This window comes from Heterodontus francisci, chromosome 23 (genome assembly GCF_036365525.1).
Source record: "Heterodontus francisci isolate sHetFra1 chromosome 23, sHetFra1.hap1, whole genome shotgun sequence".
NCBI lineage: Eukaryota > Metazoa > Chordata > Chondrichthyes > Heterodontiformes > Heterodontidae > Heterodontus > Heterodontus francisci.
Window position 1 is genome coordinate 63,426,274 of NC_090393.1, and position 19,911 is coordinate 63,446,184.

Genomic DNA, 19,911 nt, shown 5'->3' on the forward strand with positions numbered 1-19,911 from the left:
AGTGGCTATAAAGGCCAATTCTCGAGTGACAGACTCTTCCACAGGTGCTGCAGATAAAATTGGTTGTCGGGGCTGTTACACAGTTGGCTCTCCCCTTGCACTTCTGTCTTTTTTCCTGCCAACGCTTAGTCTCTTCGACTCGCCACCCTTTAGCCCCACCTTTATGGTTGCCCGCCAGCTCTGGCGATCGCTGGCAACTGACTCCCACGACTTGTGATCAATGTCACAGGACTTCATGTCGCATTTGCAGACGTCTTTAAAGCGGAGACATGGACGGCTGGTGGGTCTGGTACCAGTGACGAGCTCGCTGTACACTGTGTCCTTGGGGATCCTGCCATCTTCCATGCGGCTCACATGGCCAAGCCATCTCAAGTGCCGCTGGCTCAGTAGGGTGTATATGCTGGGGAGGTTGGCTGCCTCGAGGACATCTGTGTTGGAGATATGGTCCTGCCACCTGATGCCAAGGATTCTCCGGAGGCAGCGAAGATGGAATGAATTGAGACATCGCTCTTGGTTGACGTACATTGTCCAGGCCTCGCTGCCGTAGAACAAGGTACTGAGGACACAGGCTTGATACACTTGGACTTTTGTGTTCTGTGTCAGTGCGCCATTTTCCCACACTCTCTTGGCCAGTCTGGACATAGCAGTGGAAGCCTTTCCCATGCGCTTGTTTAATTCTGCATCGAGAGACAGGTTACTGGTGATAGTTGAGCCTAGGTAGGTGAACTCTTGAACCACTTCCAGAGTGTGGTCGCCGATATTGATAGATGGGGCATTTGTGACGCCCTGTCCCATGATGTTCGTTTTCTTGAGGCTGATGGTTAGGCCAAATTCATTGCAGGCAGCCGCAAACCTGTCGATGAGTCTCTGCAGGCACTCTTCAGTGTGAGATGTTAAAGCAGAATCGTCAGCAAAGAGGAGTTCCCTGATGAGGACTTTCCGTACTTTGGTCTTCGCTCTTAGACGGGTAAGGTTGAACAACCTGCCCCCTGATCTTGTGTGGAGGAAAATTCCTTCTTCTGAAGACTTGAACGCATGTGAGAGCAGCAGGGAGAAGAAAATCCCAAACAGTGTGGGTGCGAGAACACAGCCCTGTTTCACGCCGATCAGGATGCGAAAGGGGTCTGATGAGGCGCCGCTATGCTGAATTGTGCCTTTCATATTGTCATGGAATGAGGTGATGATACTTAGTAGCTTTGGTGGGCATCCAATCTTTTCTAGTAGTCTGAAGAGACCACGTCTGCTATACTTTCAGCACTACATGAACTGCTTTGCCTGTGCTGGGATGAGGGAGCAGTACCACAGGACATGCACGATGCCAATATCATCACCCTCTATAAAAACAAAGGTGACCGCGGTGACTGCAACAACTACCGTGGAATCTCCCTGCTCAGCGTGTCGCTTTAAACAGACTCCAGAAGCTGGCTGAGCGTGTCTATCCTGAGGCACAGTGTGACTTTCGAGCTAATAGATCCACCATTGACATGCTGTTCTCCCTTCGTCAGCTACAGGAGAAATGCCATAAACAACAGATGCCCCTCTACGTTGCTTTCATTGATCTCACCAAAGCCTTTGACCTTTTAGATTATATTGGTACTAAATGAATGCAACACTAGTTCTATATGTGGGGAGATAGTGACTAGTCTCCAGTTCAGTTTTTTCCATTTTCATGATTTTTATGGCCCAATATGAGGACCTTAATTTTTTAGCAAAATTGTTTCTCTTGATACTGAAATGAAAATCATAGAATCGTACGGCACAGAAGGGGACCATTCGGCCCATCGTGCCTATGCCTGCTCTTTGAAAAAGCTGTCCAGTGAGTTCCACTTCCCCTTTTGTTTCCCTATAGCTCTGCAAATTTTTCTTTTTCAAGCGTATTTCCTTTTGAAAGTTACTATTGAATCTGCTTCCACCACCCTTTCGGATAGTGCATTCCAGATCATAGTAACATTAAGAACAGGAGGAGGCCATTCAGCCCCTTGGGCCTGCTCTGCCATTCAGTTCGATCATAGTCGATCTGCACTTGAGCACCATATTCCCACCTTTGCTCCATATCCCTTGAAACCCTTTCCTAATAAACTCCAATTTCCAGAATCTATAGCCTTTTGGTGGAGAGGATTCTAAAGAATCATCATTAGCCACTGCTCACATGACTTCAGTCTAAAATGTTAAAATAAAACAGAGGTTGCTTCCAGTTTTGCTATATTGGCCATTTAGGTTGAGGGCGGCAGAAGTGAACTCTGTCAGGACAAAGAGTTTCAGTGTCAAACTTCCTCTCAGCCCAATTAAAGTAATGCAGTCGTACAGTTGGGTGCAGGCCCACAGTGCAGAAGGAAGTGTTGGTTCTTTGGAGACCTGAGGCAGGAAGGGAGCCTCAGGAATATTCCTCCTAATCGTAAGACCCTACACGGGTGATAATTCTGAAAAGTGGAGAGGAAAATGTACTTTTCGCTTAAATGTTACCGATGATGTGCTTTAAAAAAAAAGTCTTTGTTCAAAATATAAATGTCTTGTCGTTTTCGCATATAACACTTGCCTGGAAGCTGTTGTACAGTTCATGGTTTTGTGCTGTTCTGGTGCTGAAATAACAATAGCTGCTAATTGGCAGCTGTAGAAGCCCGCGCGCCAGGGTTTAATGGGCATTCTGCCCCTGGTTTGTATCCAGTGTTCGTACAGGAACTCTGAATGCAGAGCCAGCTGACATCAGTTGACATGTCATTTACGTTATGCCCTCTTCAGGTGGACATTGGGGAAATTTGGGTATAGTGCTACTCAATACAGAATAGGCACAAAGAATTTGCACCCACTTTTCCTCTGCACTTCAGCTGATTTATGCAGCCAGGCTGAAGGAAAGATTTGCATTTCTGTAGCACCTTTCACAACCTCAAGATGTCCCAAAGCATTCTACAACCAATAAAGTGTTGTAGTGTAGGAATGTGGCAGACAGTTTGCACACAGCACACAAACAGCAATGTGATAATGACTGGATGATCTGTTTTAGTGATGTTGGTTGAGGGATAAATATTGGCCAGGACAACAGGGAGAACTCCAATGATCTCCTTCACATTGGGCCATTAGATCTTTTATATCCACTTGAAAAGGAAGATGGGACCTCGGTTTAATCTCTCATCTGAAAACTGGCACCTCTGACAGTGCAGTATTTTCTCAGTACTGCAGTGAAGTGTCAACCTAGATTATGTGCTCAAGTATTTGGGGTGGAACTTGAACCCACAGTCCTCTGACTCTTGAGGTGAAATTTCTACCACTCCACCATGGAAATCTGCAAAGGTCACTGGGTAGTAATTACGTGGCAACCCTGTTTTGATTAATGTACATTAACGTTCTGGGTACTGCCTGTGTGGAGTTTGCAAGTTCTCCCTGTGTCTGCGTAGGTTTCCTCCGGGTGCTCCGGTTTCCTCCCACAGCCAAAGACTTGCAGGTTGGTCGGTAAATTGGCCATTGTAAATTGCACCTAGTATAGGTAGGTGGTAGGGAAAATATAGGGACAGGTAGGGATATGGGATTAGTGTAGGATTAGTATAAATGGGTGGTTGATGGTCGGCACAGACTCGGTGGGCCGAAGGGCCTGTTTCAGTGCTGTATCTCTAAATAAATAAATAAACATACTGTTTGCCTTTGCTCCATGACCTTCTGGTCAGTTATTCTCTGTGACCTTGTCCTAGCAACACCTCTCTTGTAATCTGTTGCCCCACCCCCGCTTTACTTTCTTAAAACCTTTTACATTTCTAATGTCTGCCAGTTCTGATGAAGGGCCACAGACGTGAAACGTTCACTGAGTTTCTCTCTCCACAGATGCTGCCAGACCTGCTGAGTATTTCCAACATTTCTTGTTTGTGTTTCAGATTTCCAGCATCTGCAGTATTTTACTTTTACATTTTAGAGAATTAGAGACTCACTCATGGAATATCCTCATAACCCATTGTGGGATGGCCTTTATATATATTATAAGATTAAAATTGTTTTGTTGAAATTAGGCAATCTCCCCTTTTAAATGTGACATGTAGAGATTTATTATTTTCTTGAAATCTTAAACCATTATTCGACCAATTGGCTTCATTTTGTTTTACTGTTTCTGATAGGAGAGTAAAAGTGAAACTATCACTGGGTGTTTATCACAGTTGGGATTATTGTGCTGATGAAGTTTCTTCCGTGTTGTTCTTCCTGTTCTCTGAGGGTGACAGTAATGTTGGACTGTATTGCAAAGTGAAATTTCTAGAGTCACTGCGACGGCTGGTTAGTTTCAGTTTGATAGCCTGCCCTTTCTTTGTCCTTTTCTGGATTGCTAAAGTAAGTGCTTGTCTGTCTGCCTTCAATCGTCATGTCTTCAGTACTCTTTACAGTTTGTCATTTTTAAACTTTATCAGAGAATGATATAGCACAGAGGGAGGCCATTCGACCCTTCATTGCTGTGCCAGTTCTTTGAAAGAGCCATCCAAGCCCCTGCTGTTTCCTTGCAACCTACATATTTTTTTTCTCTTCAAGTATTTATCCAATTCCCTTTAGAAAGTTACTATTGAATCTGCTTCCACTGCCCTCTCAGGCAGTGCTTTCCAGATCATAACAACTCCCTGAATAACTTGTATCTAGTGAGTTTGGATTTTTCGGAGCAGCCAGTGTGAACACCGACCTGGGGCTTTAACCAAACTTTTGTTCAGCTGTCCTAATATTTTTTATGTGGCTCCATGTCAATTTATGTCTGATAATGTTCCTGTGAAGCACTGCGGAACATTTTCCTATGTTAAAAGTGCCATATAAATGTAAGTTTTGGTTGTTCAAACTGAAGAAACCACAAATGTAAATCACTGGGGGAAAAAACCAGCATAAAAGGGAGTGCACAGTCTGCAAAGGTCCCTGCCTCCTTGCCTGGTGTACTCTGGAACCAGGTCAGCCGGGAAGTACTGTTAGGTAATTGCATACGGGGGAGGATTATTGTAGGTTAACTGCTCATCTAATGAGCAATGGAAAGATGAAAAAGAGTGAAAATGATATTGCAGGTGCATGTTTGTACAGAATGCAATTTAAAGGCTGATTTTTTCAATTGTGTGGATCCCAGCAGCAAAGTTGCAAACAGTTGTAATAATCAATGTAAGCTGTCTTTATACTTGATATAGATTCTCTAGTAGCAAAAGCCAGGGTTAGTCTGCACTTAAGCTGATTTGAGCACGGATGTCAGTACAGATGGTGGCGCAGTGGTTAGCACCGCAGCCTCACAGCTCCAGAGACCCGGGTTCAGTTCTGGGTTCTGCCTGTGCGGAGTTTGCAAGTTCTCCCTGTGACTGCGTGGTTTTCCGCTGGGTGCTCTGGTTTCCTCCCACAGCCAAAGACTTGCAGGTTGATCGGTAAATTGGCCGTTGTAAATTGCCCCTAGTGTAGGTAGGTGGTAGGAAAATTGAGGGAAGCTGGGGATGTGGTAGGGAATATGGGATTAATGTAGGATTAGTATAAATGGGTTGTTGATGGTCAGCACAGACTCGGTAGGCCGAAGGGCCTGTTTCAGTGCTGATATCTCTCTATTTCTCTAGGACAATAATCTCTCTAGCTTAGGATGGGAAGATCAGCTGGGTCCTTGCTCCGAATCGCTGTGTGATCAGCCCCTGGTGGAAAGTGCCTTTGTGTGTATATCGGATGAGGATATTCCCAGTTGCAGTGCCCTCCCCATGGTCGAGCAGGCTCAACCTTATGGTGAGGAATTGGAGGGCAGGTGCTTCTGGGCCATAAAACTCATTAGGAGTTGACACCTTCAAAGGAAGGAGAGAACAGTAATAAAAAAGATGAATTTACTGAGATGATGGACTTTCCTGCACGTACAAAATTTTCACTGTAGCTTAGTTAGACCTCATGAAACTGAAGAGTGTATCATAAGTGAAACCTCACACTAGTACTGTTTGTGGATTGTATTACAGTTTAAAGGAAATCTTCCCAACATCCAGTTTAAGGATAAGAATGATATAGAAGTACAGCTTATGATGTTGGAGTTGAAGGACCCTGTGATGACTTAGTGTTATGGTGCCTAGCCCTACATTGTAGGAGTCCCAGGTTCCTCCCTGCCTTTACTGATATATAATTGGCACAGCAGAGAGAGCAGTAATTTACCCAGGATGTCCCCCAAATATGGATGCTCAAGGGCAGCTGGGCGTCTGCAATTTTACGGACCAGGAAATGTGTGAGTGTGGGGTAAGGACAAGATTGGGTTCAAATGGTGGGGATGAATAGGGGCAAAGTTGGAGAAAGACAGAGTTCTTTGTGATGGAACGGATCTGAGGTTGGAAGCTCAGCTCAGGTTCAGATAGGCCACTAAGGTTACAAAATATCTGGTTCAGCTTGAGACAATGGCATGGGAATGGAATTAGTACATGGCTTTCACTAACCTCATCTTTATCCCCTTCTCTCTTCCTTGCTCCACCATTTTCTTCCTTCCCCTCCTCAGATAATGATTCATGCAAGGTACCAACTGTCTTAGAGTACCTTTCTCACGCAGCTATACTTTGGGTGTGAGTCCAGAGGACATGAGTAGAGTCACAGGATGTGAGGTTATAGGCATGCTTGATACGGTTTTCTTCGGATGACCACAAGTGCCCTTTTCTGGCAGGGGTCAAATAATACGGCATGGGAACCCTGGTTGATGTTTACTTTCCTTCTTTATTAACCCAAGGCATCAGTCCTCCTAGCCACAGTCAGGTAACTAACACAGAAAGGATTAATCCAGAGACAATTCTGATCTTTATTTGTGAAATTGCAGCCACACACACCCAGTCTCTTGCCTGCTAAATGATTTTTGGGCATTTTCAATATTTTTCAGAAGAATCAATGTGGAAAGCTGTCTGTTGGTCCACATTTTCCGGAAGGCTAGGTGTTATTGGCAGCATTTGAAAGACCATGGCAGAAGAGCAAGAGGACAAACAGAAAAGTCAGAAAAAAGTGAGCCAGACGTATCAGAGTTTGGCACACTCCCAGTCTCTGCTCGATGGACTAGTTGCACTCCGGAACAGTGCAAGCCTATTTGACGTTACACTCATCGTAGAAGGGAAGTCCATTGAAGCTCATCGTATACTTCTGGCAGCATCATGTGACTATTTTAGGTACTACACCTGTCTCGTGTGTGTGTGTGTCAATGTGCATGTGTGTTGGTGTGTGTTTGGGGTTGTTTGCGTTGGCGTGTGTGTGTGTTGGGGGGTGGAGATCCATGTTTTGGGAGTGTGTATTTAGTTGGGGGTGTATATGTGTGTGTTTGGTGGGGTGGGTATGTGTTTGGCAATGGGTGTGTGTGTGTATTTGTGTTTTGGGGTGTTTGGGTGTGTGTTTGGTGACGCGTGTGTGGGTGTCTGTGTTTGCGGGTGTGTGTGTGCATGTGTAAGTTTAGGTGCGTGTGTATGTTCTTGGGGGTGCTGTGTGTGTTTTTGTAGATGTTTGTGCATGTGTGGGGGTCTACGTGTATGTGCGCTTGGGGGTGGATGCCTGTGTGTCTGGGGGCAGATGTGTGTGTATTTGTGTTTGTACAGGTGTTTGTGTGTGTGGGGGGTGGTTCTGTGTGTATGTATGTGTTTGGGAATGCGAGGGGGAGTGTTTGGGGTGTTTGGTTCTGTGTGTGTCTGTTTTGGGATGTATGGGTATGTGTGATTTTGGGGTTGTGTAATGTACTTATTGTCTGATGACTAGTGTTGGAGTGATAAGCATTGTTACCCATTAATTTATTCTCTGTGTGTCTCAGGAGTTAATGATGGGCAGATGCTTCATTCAGGCCTTTGCCTAAAATAATGTGAGAATTAACTGATTTCCCCAGTTGCATAATGTCTACAGCCAGCCCACAGATTAGACTGCAATTCTTTATTCATCTCATCATCAGTGCTGCTTCCTATCTTGTCACAATCACCTCCCACCATCTTCAATTTGACTCATGATAGAAATTTTGCCTGATCACAGAAACTTTATCCCATTTCATCTCATTCATCCAGAACGCCATCTTCCATCCGCTGTGATGTTATTTCAGTGGTACATTTTGTCCTTTTATTGTTCAGACTGAAGGTGGCCCTGTTTTCTTACCTTACAAACTAACACGTTCTGCACAATCTGTCATGACATTTTGTCCTTCTGTGCATCAGAATTGGGTCTGAAGTCCAAGTTTCAGAAACAAGCCCAGCTCCTTCAGGTCAAACACTGCAGTGCAGCACTGAAGGAGTGCTGCACTGTTGGAAATGCTGTCTTTCGGATGAGATGTTAAACCGAAACCCTGTCTGCCCTTTTAGGTGGATGTGTGCGATCCTATGGCATTATTTCAAAGAAGAGCAGGGGAGTTATCCTTGGTCCTGGTCAATATTTATCCCCCAATCCACATCACAAAAACAGTCTGGTCTGCTCACCACCACCTTCTCAAGGGCAATTAGGGATGGGCAATAAATGCTGGCCTGGCCAGCGTCGCCCACATCCCATGAATGAATAAAGAAAAATTATCACATTGCTGTTTGTGGGATCTTGCTGTGCGCAACTTGGCTGCTGTGTTTCCTATAGAGCAACAGTGACTACACTTCAAAAACTTTGTGGGCTGTAAAACACTTTGGGGCATACTGAGGTTATGAAAAATGTGCTAGAAATGCAAGTCTTTTTTCCTTTTTAAACTTGTTAAGTATAATACTTGCTCACAGTAAAGACATTTTTCCAAAGCACCAGGGAAGGTGTACCATCTCAGTTGAGAGGAAACTGGGGGTATTCTATGAATTGGAATCTTTCAGCTTGTACTCTAACAGTGCTAATGGGGCTCTGGTACAATGCTGGGCCATCTTCCTCCGAGTTCTTCAGGGAAAGTGTGCAGGCACCATTTCACTTCCTCCAAAAGTTCTTTGAATTGGCACTCTGGTCGGGAGGAAAAGTGATGACTCAAAAGTCTCTGACCAGGCTATGGTTGTCTGAACCAGTATTTGTGATTCCAAATGCATCCTTAAATTGTGAACCAACATCTCTGTTCTGGCTAACATAACCTGGGTCAGCAGCACAGTGTTTGTTGACCTAGTGTTGAACCCTCTGCTTCCATGGAATTATTTGATTTTTTATCTCAAAGCTCCTAGATCATCAGATTGGGGTAGAGTAGACCTTAGACAAAGAGATGCCCATTTGAGGCCCACTGACCTGTAGTCTTTTAACTGCTAAGGATGCACTATTCCTTGTAGATCTTTCTATCCAGTTGGTAGATTATAAACTCAGTTCCAAGAATACAGGGATACAGGCTGCAAACGCTAAATTATATAGAGAGAACAGCAGAGAAGAAGATAACAAAGTACTGCTTAACATTAACCAATACTCGTCAGATTTTCTCTCAAGCACTGCGACAAGTTCTGATCAGGAAACCAAAGGAAAGCATTGATGTTCTGAAGGCTATGACAGAGGTTCTAGATGAAGTGACCAGAGGGTACTGGCACCTGTGACTCAGTTCTCGATATTGTGATGAGTTCTACAAGTTGTAATGGGAGGTTCCAGATGCAGTGACTAAGATTTGACATGTTGTGACTGTGGCTCTGGATTTTTTTTATGGGCGTCACTGGCTAGGCCAGCATTTATTGCCCATCCCTAATTGCCCTTGAGAAGGTGGTGGTGAGCTGCCTTCTTAAAACACTGCAGTCCTTGGGGTGTAGGTACACCAACAGTGCTGTTAGGAAGGGAGTTCCAGGATTTGACCCGGCAACATTGAAGGAACGGCGATATAGTTCCAAGTCAGGATGATGTGTGACTTGGAGGGGAACTCGCAGGTGGTGATGTTCCCAAGCATCTGCTGCCCTTGTCTTTCTAGGTGGTAGAGGTCACAGGTTTGGAAGGTGCTGTCGAAGAAATCTTCATGAGTTGCTGCAGTGCATCTTGCAGATGGTACACACTGCTGCCACTGTACATTGGTGGTGGAGGAAGTGAATGTTGAAGGTGGTGGATGGGGTGCCAATCAAGTGGGCTGTTTTGTCCTGGATGGTGTTGAGCTTCTTGAGTGTTGTTGCAGCTCAACCCATCCAGGCAAGTGGAGAGTATTCCATCATACTCCTGTCTTGTGCCTTGTAGATGGTGGTCAGGCTTTGGGAAGTCAGGAAGTGATTTACTCGCTGCAGGATTCCCAGCCTCTGACCTGCTCTTGTAGCCACAGCATTTATATGGCTACTCCAGTTCAATTTCTGGTCAATGGAGACCCCCAGGATGTTGATAGTGGGGGATTCAGCAATGGTAATGCCATTGAACGTCAAGGGGAGATGATTAGATTATCTCTTTTTTGAGATACTCATTGCCTGGCACTTGTGTGGTGCAAATATTACTTATCACTTATCAGCCCAAGCTTGGATGTTGTCCAGATCTTGCTGCATAAGGACATGGATTCCTTCAGTATCTGAGGAGTTGTGAGTGGTTATGATCATTGTGCATCCATCAGCAAATATCCCCACTTCTGACCTTATGATGGAGGAAAGGTCATTGATGAAGCAGCTGAAGATGGTTGGGCCGAGGACATTACCCTGAGGACCTCCTGCGGTGAATTCCTGGGAATGAGATGATTGACCTCCAACAACCACAACCATCTTCCTTTGTGCTAGGTATGACTTCAACCAGTGGTGAGTTTTCCCCTTGATTCCCATTGAGTCCAGTTTTCCTAGGGCTCCTTGATGCCATACTCGGTCAAATGCTGCCTTGATGTCAAGGGCAGCCACACTCACCTCACCTCTGGATTTCAGCTCTTTTGTCCGTGTTTGGACCAAGGCTGTAATGAGGTCAGGAGCTGAGTGGCCCTGGGCGGAACCCAAACTGAACGTCAGTCAGCAGGTTATTGCTGGGCAAGTGCCGCTTGATAGCACTGTCGATAACCCCTTCCATCACTTTGCTGTTGATCGAGAGTAGACCGATAGGGTGGTAATTTGCCAGGTCGGATTTGTCCTGCTTTTTGTGCATAGGACATACCTGGGCAATTTTCAACATTGCCACTATTGTAGCTGGACTGGAACAGCTTGGCTAGGGGCAGGGCAAGTTCTGGAGCACAAGTCTTCAGTACTATTGCCCGAATGTTTTCAGGACCCATAGCCTTTGTAATATCCAGTGCCTTCAGCTGTTTCTTGATATCACATGGAGTGAATCAGATTGGCTGAAGACTGGCATCTGCAATGCTGGGGTCCTCCGGAGGAGGCCGAGAGGGATCATCTGCTCAGCACTTCTGGCTGAAGATGGATGCAAATGCTTCAGTCTTATCTTTTGCACTGATGTGCTGGCTCCCCCATTGTTGAGAATGGGGATATTTGTGGAGCCACCTCCGTCCAGTTAGTTGTTTAATTGTCCACCACCATTCCTGACTGGATGTGGCAGGACTGCAGAGCTTAGATCTGATCAGTTGGTTGTGGGATCACTTAGCTCTGTCTATTGCCTGCTGCTTCCGCTGTTTGGCATGCAAGTAGTCCTGTGTTGTATCTTCATCAGGCTGACACCTCATTTTTAGGTATGCCTGGTGCTGCTCCTGGCATGCCTTCCTGCACTCTTCATTGAACCAGAGTTGTTCCCTGGGCTTGTAATGATAGAGTGGGGGATATGCTGGGCCATGAGGTAACTGATTGTGGTTGAATACAATTCTGCTGCTGCTGATGGCCCACAGCGCCTCATGGATACCTAGTTTTAAGGTGCTAGATCTGTTCAAAATCTGTCCCATTCAGCGCATTGGTAGTGCCACACAACATGATGGTCGTTAACCTCAGTGTAACGACAGGACTTTGTCTCCACAAGGACTGTGTGGTGGTTACTCCTGCCAATACTGTCATGGACAGATGCATCTGCTACAGGCAGATTTCCTTTTGTTGGTTCCCTCATCACCTTCCGCAGACCCAGTCTTGCAGCTTTGTCCTTTAGGAGTACATTCTCTACCCTTGCTACCCTCAGTGCTTCTTCCAATTGGTGTTCAACATGGAGGAGTACTGACTCATCCGCTGAGGGAGGGCAGTAGGTGATAATCAGCAGGAGGTTTCCTTGTCCATGTTTGACCTTTGCCATGAGACTTCATGTGGTCCGAAGTCAATGTAGAGAACTCTCAGGGCATGCCCCTCCCGACTGGATAGCACTGTGCCGCCACCTCTGGTGAGTCTGTGTTGTTGGTGGGACAAGACATATCCAGGGTGGTGATGGTGGTGTCTGGGATATTGTCTTGTAGATATGATTCAGTGAGTATGACTATGTCAGGCTGTTGCTTGACTAGTCTGTGGGACAGCTCTCCCAATTTTGGCACAAGCCCCAGATGTTAGTAAGGAGGACTTTGCATGGTCGACAGGGCTGGGATTGACATTGTCATTTCCAGTGCCTAAGTCGATGCCGGATGGTCCATCCAGTTTCATTCCTTTTCTTACACTTTGTAACTGTATGATACAACTGAGTGGCTTGCTAGGCTATTTCAGAGGGCATGTAAGAGTCAACCACATTGCTGTGGGTCTGGAGTCACATGCAGGCCAGACCAGGTAAGGACAGCAGATTTCCTTCCCTGAAGGGCATTAGTGATACAAATAATCGACAATGGTTTCATTATCACCACTAGACCATCTGCCGTGGTGGGATTCTAACCCATGTCCACAGAGCATTAGCCTAGGGCTCTGGGTTACTAGTCTAATGACTACCACTACACCACCACGTCCCCATGTTGTGGATGTTCTGTCTGTGATTCGGGATGTTGTGACTGTGCTTCTGGATGTTGTGACTGTGGTTCTGGCTGTTGTGACTGTGGTTCTGGCTGTTGTGACTGTGGTTCTTGTTGTGACTGTGATTCTGGATGTTGTGTCTGTGATTCTGGATGTTGTGTCTGTGATTCTGGATGTTATGTCTGTGGTTCTGGCTGTTGTGACTGTGGTTCTGGCTGTTGTGAATGTGGTTCTTGTTGTGACTGTGATTCTGGATGTTGTGACTGTGATTCTGGATGTTGTGACTGCGTCTCGATGTTGTGACTGTGGTTCTGGCTGTTGTGACTGCGGTTCTGGATGTTGTGACTGCGGTTCTGGATGTTGTGACTGCGGTTCTGGATGTTGTGACTGCGGTTCTGGATGTTGTGACTGCGGTTCTGGATGTTGTGACTGCAGTTCTGGATGTTGTGACTGTGGCTCTGGATGTTGTGACTGTGGCTCTGGATGTTGTGACTGTGGCTCTGGATGTTGTGACTGTGGCACTGGATGTTGTGACTGTGGCACTGGATGTTGTGACTGTGGTTCTGGATGTTGTGACTGTGGTTCTGGATGTTGTGACTGTGGCTCTCGATGTTGTGACTGTGGCTCTGGATGTTGTGACTGTGATTCTGGCTGTTGTGACTGTGATTCTGGCTGTTGTGACTGTGATTCTGGCTGTTGTGACTGTGGTTCTGGCTATTGTGACTGTGGTACTTGTTGTTGTGACTGTGGTTCTGGATGTTGTGACTGTGATTCTGGATGTTGTGACTGTGGTTCTGGATGTTGTGACTGTGGCTCTGGATGTTGTGACTGCGGTTCCGGATGTTGTGACTGTGGCTCTGGATGTTGTGACTGCGGTTCCGGATGTTTGACTGTTATTCTGGATGTTGTGACTGTGGCTCTGGATGTTGTGACTGTGATTCTGGCTGTTGTGACTGTGATTCTGGCTGTTGTGACTGTGGTTCTGGCTATTGTGACTGTGGTACTTGTTGTTGTGACTGTGGTTCTGGATGCTGTGACTGTGATTCTGGATGTTGTGACTGTGGTTCTGGATGTTGTGACTGTGGCTCTGGATGTTGTGACTGCGGTTCCGGATGTTGTGACTGTGGCTCTGGATGTTGTGACTGCGGTTCCGGATGTTTGACTGTTATTCTGGATGTTGTGACTGCGGTTCCGGATGTTTGACTGTTATTCTGGATGTTGTGACTGTGGTTCTGGATGTTGTGACTGTGATTCTGGATGTTGTGACTGTGGTTCTGGATGTTGTGACTGTGGCTCTGGATGTAGTGACTGCGGTTCCGGATGTTTGACTGTTATTCTGGATGTTGTGACTGTGGTTCTGGCTGTTGTGACAGGGGTTCTGGAGGTTGTGACTGTGGTTCTGGATGTTGTGACTGTGCTTCTTGTTGTTGTGACTGTGATTCTTGTTGTGACTGCGGTTCTGGATGTTGTGACTGCGGTTCTGGATGTTGTGACTGCGATTCTGGATGTTGTGACAGTGGCTCTGGATGTTGTGACTGTGATTCTGGATGTTGTGACTGTGATTCTGGATGTTATGTCTGTGATTCTGGATGTTGTGACTGTGGATCTTGTTGTGACTGTGGTTCTGGATGTTGTGACTGTGATTCTGGATGTTGTGACTGTGATTCTGGATGTTGTGTCTGTGATTCTGGCTGTTGTGACTGTGGTTCTGGCTGTTGTGACTGTGGTTCTGGCTGTTGTGACTGGTTCTGGCTGTTGTGACTGTGATTCTTGTTGTGACTGTGGTTCTGGATGTTGTGACTGTGGCACTGGATGTTGTGACTGTGGTTCTTGTTGTTGTGACTGTGGTTCTGGATGTTGTGACTGTGGTTCTAGATGTTGTGACTGTAATTCTGGATGTTGTGACTGCGGTTCTGGATGTTGTGACTGCTGTTCTGGATGTTGTGACTGTGGTTCTGGATGTTGTGACTGTGGCACTGGATGTTGTGACTGTGGTTCTTGTTGTTGTGACTGTGGTTCTTGTTGTTGTGACTGTGGTTCTTGTTGTTGTGACTGTGGTTCTGGATGTTGTGACTGTGGTTCTGGATGTTGTGACTGTAATTCTGGATGTTGTGACTGCGGTTCTGGATGTTGTGACTGCTGTTCTGGATGTTGTGACTGCGGTTCTGGATGTTGTGACTGTGGTTCCGGATGTTGTGACTGTGGTTCTGGATGTTGTGACTGTGGCACTGGATGTTGTGACTGTTAATCTGGATGTTGTGACTGCGGTTCTGGATGTTGTGACTGCGGTTCTGGATGTTGTGACTGTTATTCTGGATGTTGTGACTGTGGTTCTGGATGTTGTGGCTATTATTCTGGATGTTGTGACTGCGGTTCTGGATGTTGTGACTGCGGTTCTGGCTGTTGTGACTGCGGTTCTGGATGTTGTGACTGCGGTTCTGGATGTTGTGACTGCGGTTCTGGATGTTGTGACTGCTATTCTGGATGTTGTGACTGCGGTTCTGGATGTTGTGACTGCGGTTCAGGATGTTGTGACTGTAATTCTGGATGTTGTGACTGCGGTTCTGGATGTTGTGACTGCGGTTCAGGATGTTGTGACTGTAATTCTGGATGTTGTGACTGCGGTTCTGGATGTTGTGACTGCGGTTCTGGATGTTGTGACTGCGGTTCTGGATGTTGTGACTGTGATTCTGGATGTTGTGACTGTGGCTCTGGATGTTGTGACTGTAATTCTAGATGTTGTGACTGTAATTCTGGATGTTGTGACTGCGGTTCTGGATGTTGTGACTATTATTCTGGATGTTGTGACTGTGATTCTGGATGTTGTGACTGTGGCTCTGGATGTTGTGACTGTAATTCTGGATGTTGTGACTGTAATTATGGGTGTTGTGATGGTCTGATTCTTTCTGGATGAATGAGCTGGGATGCTCCTGTATGTCCACCTGTATCTATCCAGTTACATTGTTTCTTGGGTCAGGCAGTCCTGATTTAGCCTTCAGACTGCTAATTAAGTCAAAAACCCTGTTGTTCAGGGACCCAGAGCCATAAGCAGTGTTGCTGGATTCCTACCTGGGAAGGATGTGATTTGTAGTGGTTTCCCTCGTGGGAATGTAACTCATCCTTTTTTTGGAAAATGTTTGGTAGCATTGCAGTTAATACAATTACTCTTTTCTTGTTGATTGGGGAAGTTCTTGTGTAGAATTTGCCTGCCCTTTAATTTCACTGTGTGAAGACTGATCAGCGTTTGTCCTGTTTGCAGGGGAATGTTTGCTGGTGGGCTGCGGGAGATGCAGGAGAAGGAGATATTTTTACGTGACATATCCTATATGGCTATGTGCAAAATCTTGGACTTCATCTACACATCTGAGATGGAGCTGAACCTGAATAATGTGCAGGACGTCTTGGTGGCTGCTTGCCAGCTGCAGGTAATTGAGCCACAATCTTTACCCATAGGCTTGAACAAAATATTAATAATCCTACATTGAGGGGGCAGGCTACAACTAAATGTGAATCCATCCGTTTGGGATTCCATGGGAGATGGTGGGTGAATCTTTATACAGCAGCTGACACAAATCAGACTCTTCTGTCACCAAATCCATAGGGAATGCCTGGAGGATTTCACATTCTGTGTTTCAGGACCTCATTGAACAATATTCATCTGATGCTTTTCAAGTGGAAGTGTCTCACTGGCAATCAAATGGATTGAAAGCTCAAAGTACCAGCAACAAAAGTCATCTGGTTGTGGAAATGCCTACCTTTTGCATTGCCATTTTTCCCTGTCCTTGCACATTTCCAAAGTTCAGATTCACAGCTAACACGTCAGGTTGCAGATCTTCGACCTTTTCTCAGTCCCCAGGTTTCCACAAATGGCTGCCTGCCCTTTGAAATGGCCTAGCAAGCCACTCAGTTGTATTAAATAATAAAATAAGAAGAATAAAACTGGACAGACATCAACCTAGGCACTGGATGCAACAAAGGTACACACTGCCCGGTCGACCCTGCAAAGTCTTCCCACTAATTTCTGGGGACTTGCGCAAAAACTGGGAGAGCTGTCACACAGACTAGTCAAGCAACAGGCTGACAAAGTCATAGTCACAGAATCATATCTTTCAGCCAATGTCCCAGACTTCTCCATCGCCATCCCTGGGTATGTCCTGTTCCACCTGCATGACAGGCCTACTAATGATGGTGGCACAGTGGTATACAGGCTGGACAGAATGGCCCTGGGAGTCCTCAACATTGACTCTGGAACCCATGAAGTTTCACGGCAACAATTTTTTTTTCATTCTTTCATGGGATGTGGATGTTGCTGCCAAGGCCAGCATTTGTTGCTAATTCTTAATTGCCCTTGACAGCTGAATATATTGTTCGGCCACTTCAGAGGGAAATTAAGAATCAATCACATGGCTGTGGGTCTGAAGTCACATGTAGGCCAGACCAGGTAAGAATGGCAGATTTCCTTCCCTAAAGGACATTAGTGAACCAGATGGGTTTTTACGACAATCGATGACAGTTTCATGGCACCATTACTGAGACTAGCTTTCAGTTCCAGATTTTTTATTAATTAATTGAATTTAAATTACACCAGCTGCCATGGTGCGATTTGAACCCATGTCCCCAGGTCATTAGGCTGGGCCTCTGGATTACCATAATAAAAGCAAAATTCTGCAGATGCTGAAAATCTGAAATAAAAACAAGAAATGCTGGAAATACTCAGCAGGTCTGGCAGCATCTGTGGAGAGAGAAGCAGAGTTAACATTTCAGGTCAGTGACCCTTCATCAGAACTGGCAAATGCTAGAAATGTAATAGGTTTTAAGCAAGTAAAAAGGGGGTGGGGCAAGAGATAACAAAAGAGGTGTTGATAGGACAAGGTCACAGAATAACTGACCAGACGGTCATGGAGCAAAGGCAAACGGTATGTTAATGGTGTGCTGAAAGACAAAGCGTTACTACAGAGAGGGTGTTAATGGACTGTAAAATGAACAGCCCTGACTCCAAGCACAAACATTAAAAAAAACAGCATATAGGCACAGTAGAAACAAACTAAACAAACTAAAATAAAATAAACAAATAAAAAAGAAAAAAATAACTAAAAATAAAAAGGGGGGCCTGTCATGCTCTGAAATTATTGAACTCTTTGTTCAGTCCGGCAGGCTGTAGTGTGCCTAATCGGTAAATGAGATGCTGTTCCTCGAGCTTGCGTTGATGTTCGCTGGACTGTTGCAGCAATCCCAGGACAGAGATGTGAGCATGAGAACGGGGGGGTGGTTGCTGAAAAGGCAATCAACCGAAAGCTTGGGTTCATGCTTACGGACTGAGCAGAGGTATTCCACAAAGCGGTCACCCAATCTGCGTTTGGTCTCCCCAATGTAGAGGAGACCACATTGTGAGCAGCGAATACAGTATACTACATTGAAAGAAGTACAAGTAAATTGCTTCTTCACCTGAAAGGAGTGTTTGGGGCCTTGGATAGTGAGGAGAGACGAGGTAAATGGATACACCTCCTGTGAATGCAGGGGAAGGTGCCATGGGAAAGCTGGTGGGGGAAATGGATGAGTGGACCAGGGTGTCATGGAGGGAACGATCCCTTCGGAATGCTGACGGGGAGGGAGGGAAAGATGCGTTTGGTAGTGGCATCACGCTGGATGTGGCAGAAATGGAGGAGGATGATCCTTTGGATCTGGAGGCTGGTGGGGTGGAAAGTGACGACAAGGGGAACCCTGTCACGGTTCTGGGAGGGAGGGTGAGGGTAGAGGTGCAGGGAATGGGCCGGACACGGTTGAGGGCCCTGTCAACCACAGTGGGGGGGAATCCTCGGTTGAGGAAAAAGGAAGACATATCAGAAGCACCGTCGTGGAAGGTAGCATCATCAGAGCAGATGCGTCAGAGACTGAGAAACTGGGAGAATGAAATGGAGTCCTTACAGGAGGTAGGGTGTGAAGAAGTGTAGTCCAGGTAGCTGTGGGTGTTGGTGGGCTTATAATGAATATTAGTAGACAGCCTATCCTAAGAGATGGAGTCAGAGAAGTCGAGGAAGGGAAGGGAAGTGTCGGTAATGGACCATGTGTAGGTGAGAGAAGGGTGGATTATAGACAAGAGACATTACCATTAAATAGTCGTTTGGTAGTACAGAACTTGAATATTGCTGAAAAGAGAGACATGTTGTTGAAGCTTTTCATCTGGCACTCATCAGGACAATCCGCAATAATACCAATGAAGGGAAAATGATTTTATACTGTATGAGAAGAGAGTGCTGATTGGTAGAGGAGTTGCCATGGAGAATGTGCCAGTTTACGGTGATTGACAGTTAACTGCCAAGCTTTGTTTGAAATTTAACCCAGGCAGCTTGACTCTGATTGGTCAAGACATTGCCCTGAGGAATGAACCAGCGAATGGCTGTCACTTATTTTGTTTAGCTAGAACAGGCGCAATGTTTGTACATGTTCTTTCTGTCTGCAAAGAACAGGGCCCTGTTAATATATGTAGCTTCCAGTACGTGCGCCACATTGCGAGCCCTACTTACAATCTTAAATTGGTTGTCAGTGTAATTCTTAGCACACTGAGGATTATTTAGCAAATGTTGTCCAATCGCAGAATCACATCTGGACACTGTTTTGAGTTTTGCAAGCACGGGCTGATTGGGTACTGCCTGTACCTTGCCCGTTGTAAACAGCAGAAGGGACATGTTGTTTGATAATATCTGCCAGTCTTTGGGACGTACGGCATTGAAATTCATATATCACATTACTCATTTGTGTGATAGGCAGGACGTCTTTTTGGCTTGACAGCAGCATCTTGTTAGTGGTGAGCACCACACGTGTTGCTACTGCATAGTAGCAGCGTGAAATAGCTAGTTTCACCTGTTGCTCAAATTTTTGGGATACATTATCCTTGCAGGGTAATCTGAGGTAGACTGAGCACTTTTCAGGGCCGAAAATGAAGGCCTTAAGCCCGTTCATAAGTTTCCGCAATATACAGCAAGAAATGATCTGATAAGGGTAGCCATTGTCACGCAGGATGTCTTTGATTCGCCCTATTTCAGCATAAAGCTTGCATGGTGAGCAATTGGCTTGGTCCCTATTTACGAGGTTACCAATAAGGCCAATCTTATAGCACGTTGAGCCAAAAAGACGTCCTGCCTATCGCACAAATAAGTAATGTGATATATGTGCTATAGACAGAGCTAAGCAATCCTACAACCAATGGATCAGATCAAAGCTCTGCAGTCATGCCACACCCAGTTATGAATGGGAGTGGACAATT

At 45.7% G+C, this 19,911-nt stretch overlaps 1 protein-coding gene across 5 annotated transcripts in view; it reads left to right on the plus strand.

Annotated features, from left to right (window-relative positions):
• Positions 1-19,911, plus strand: part of klhl22 (kelch-like family member 22) — a 61,767-nt gene that overhangs the window by 24,783 nt on the left and 17,073 nt on the right. For 2 of the 5 annotated variants that reach the window (XM_068055423.1, XM_068055422.1), the window contains 2 exons: positions 6,821-7,100; positions 15,907-16,072. In XM_068055423.1, the coding sequence (XP_067911524.1) occupies positions 6,898-7,100; positions 15,907-16,072 (369 nt within the window). In that variant the 5' untranslated portion in view covers positions 6,821-6,897. Of the gene's footprint in view, positions 1-4,173; positions 4,309-6,820; positions 7,101-15,906; positions 16,073-19,911 lie in introns of those variants that run through there. The other 3 variants (XM_068055425.1, XM_068055424.1, XM_068055427.1) reach the window with 3 other exon arrangements.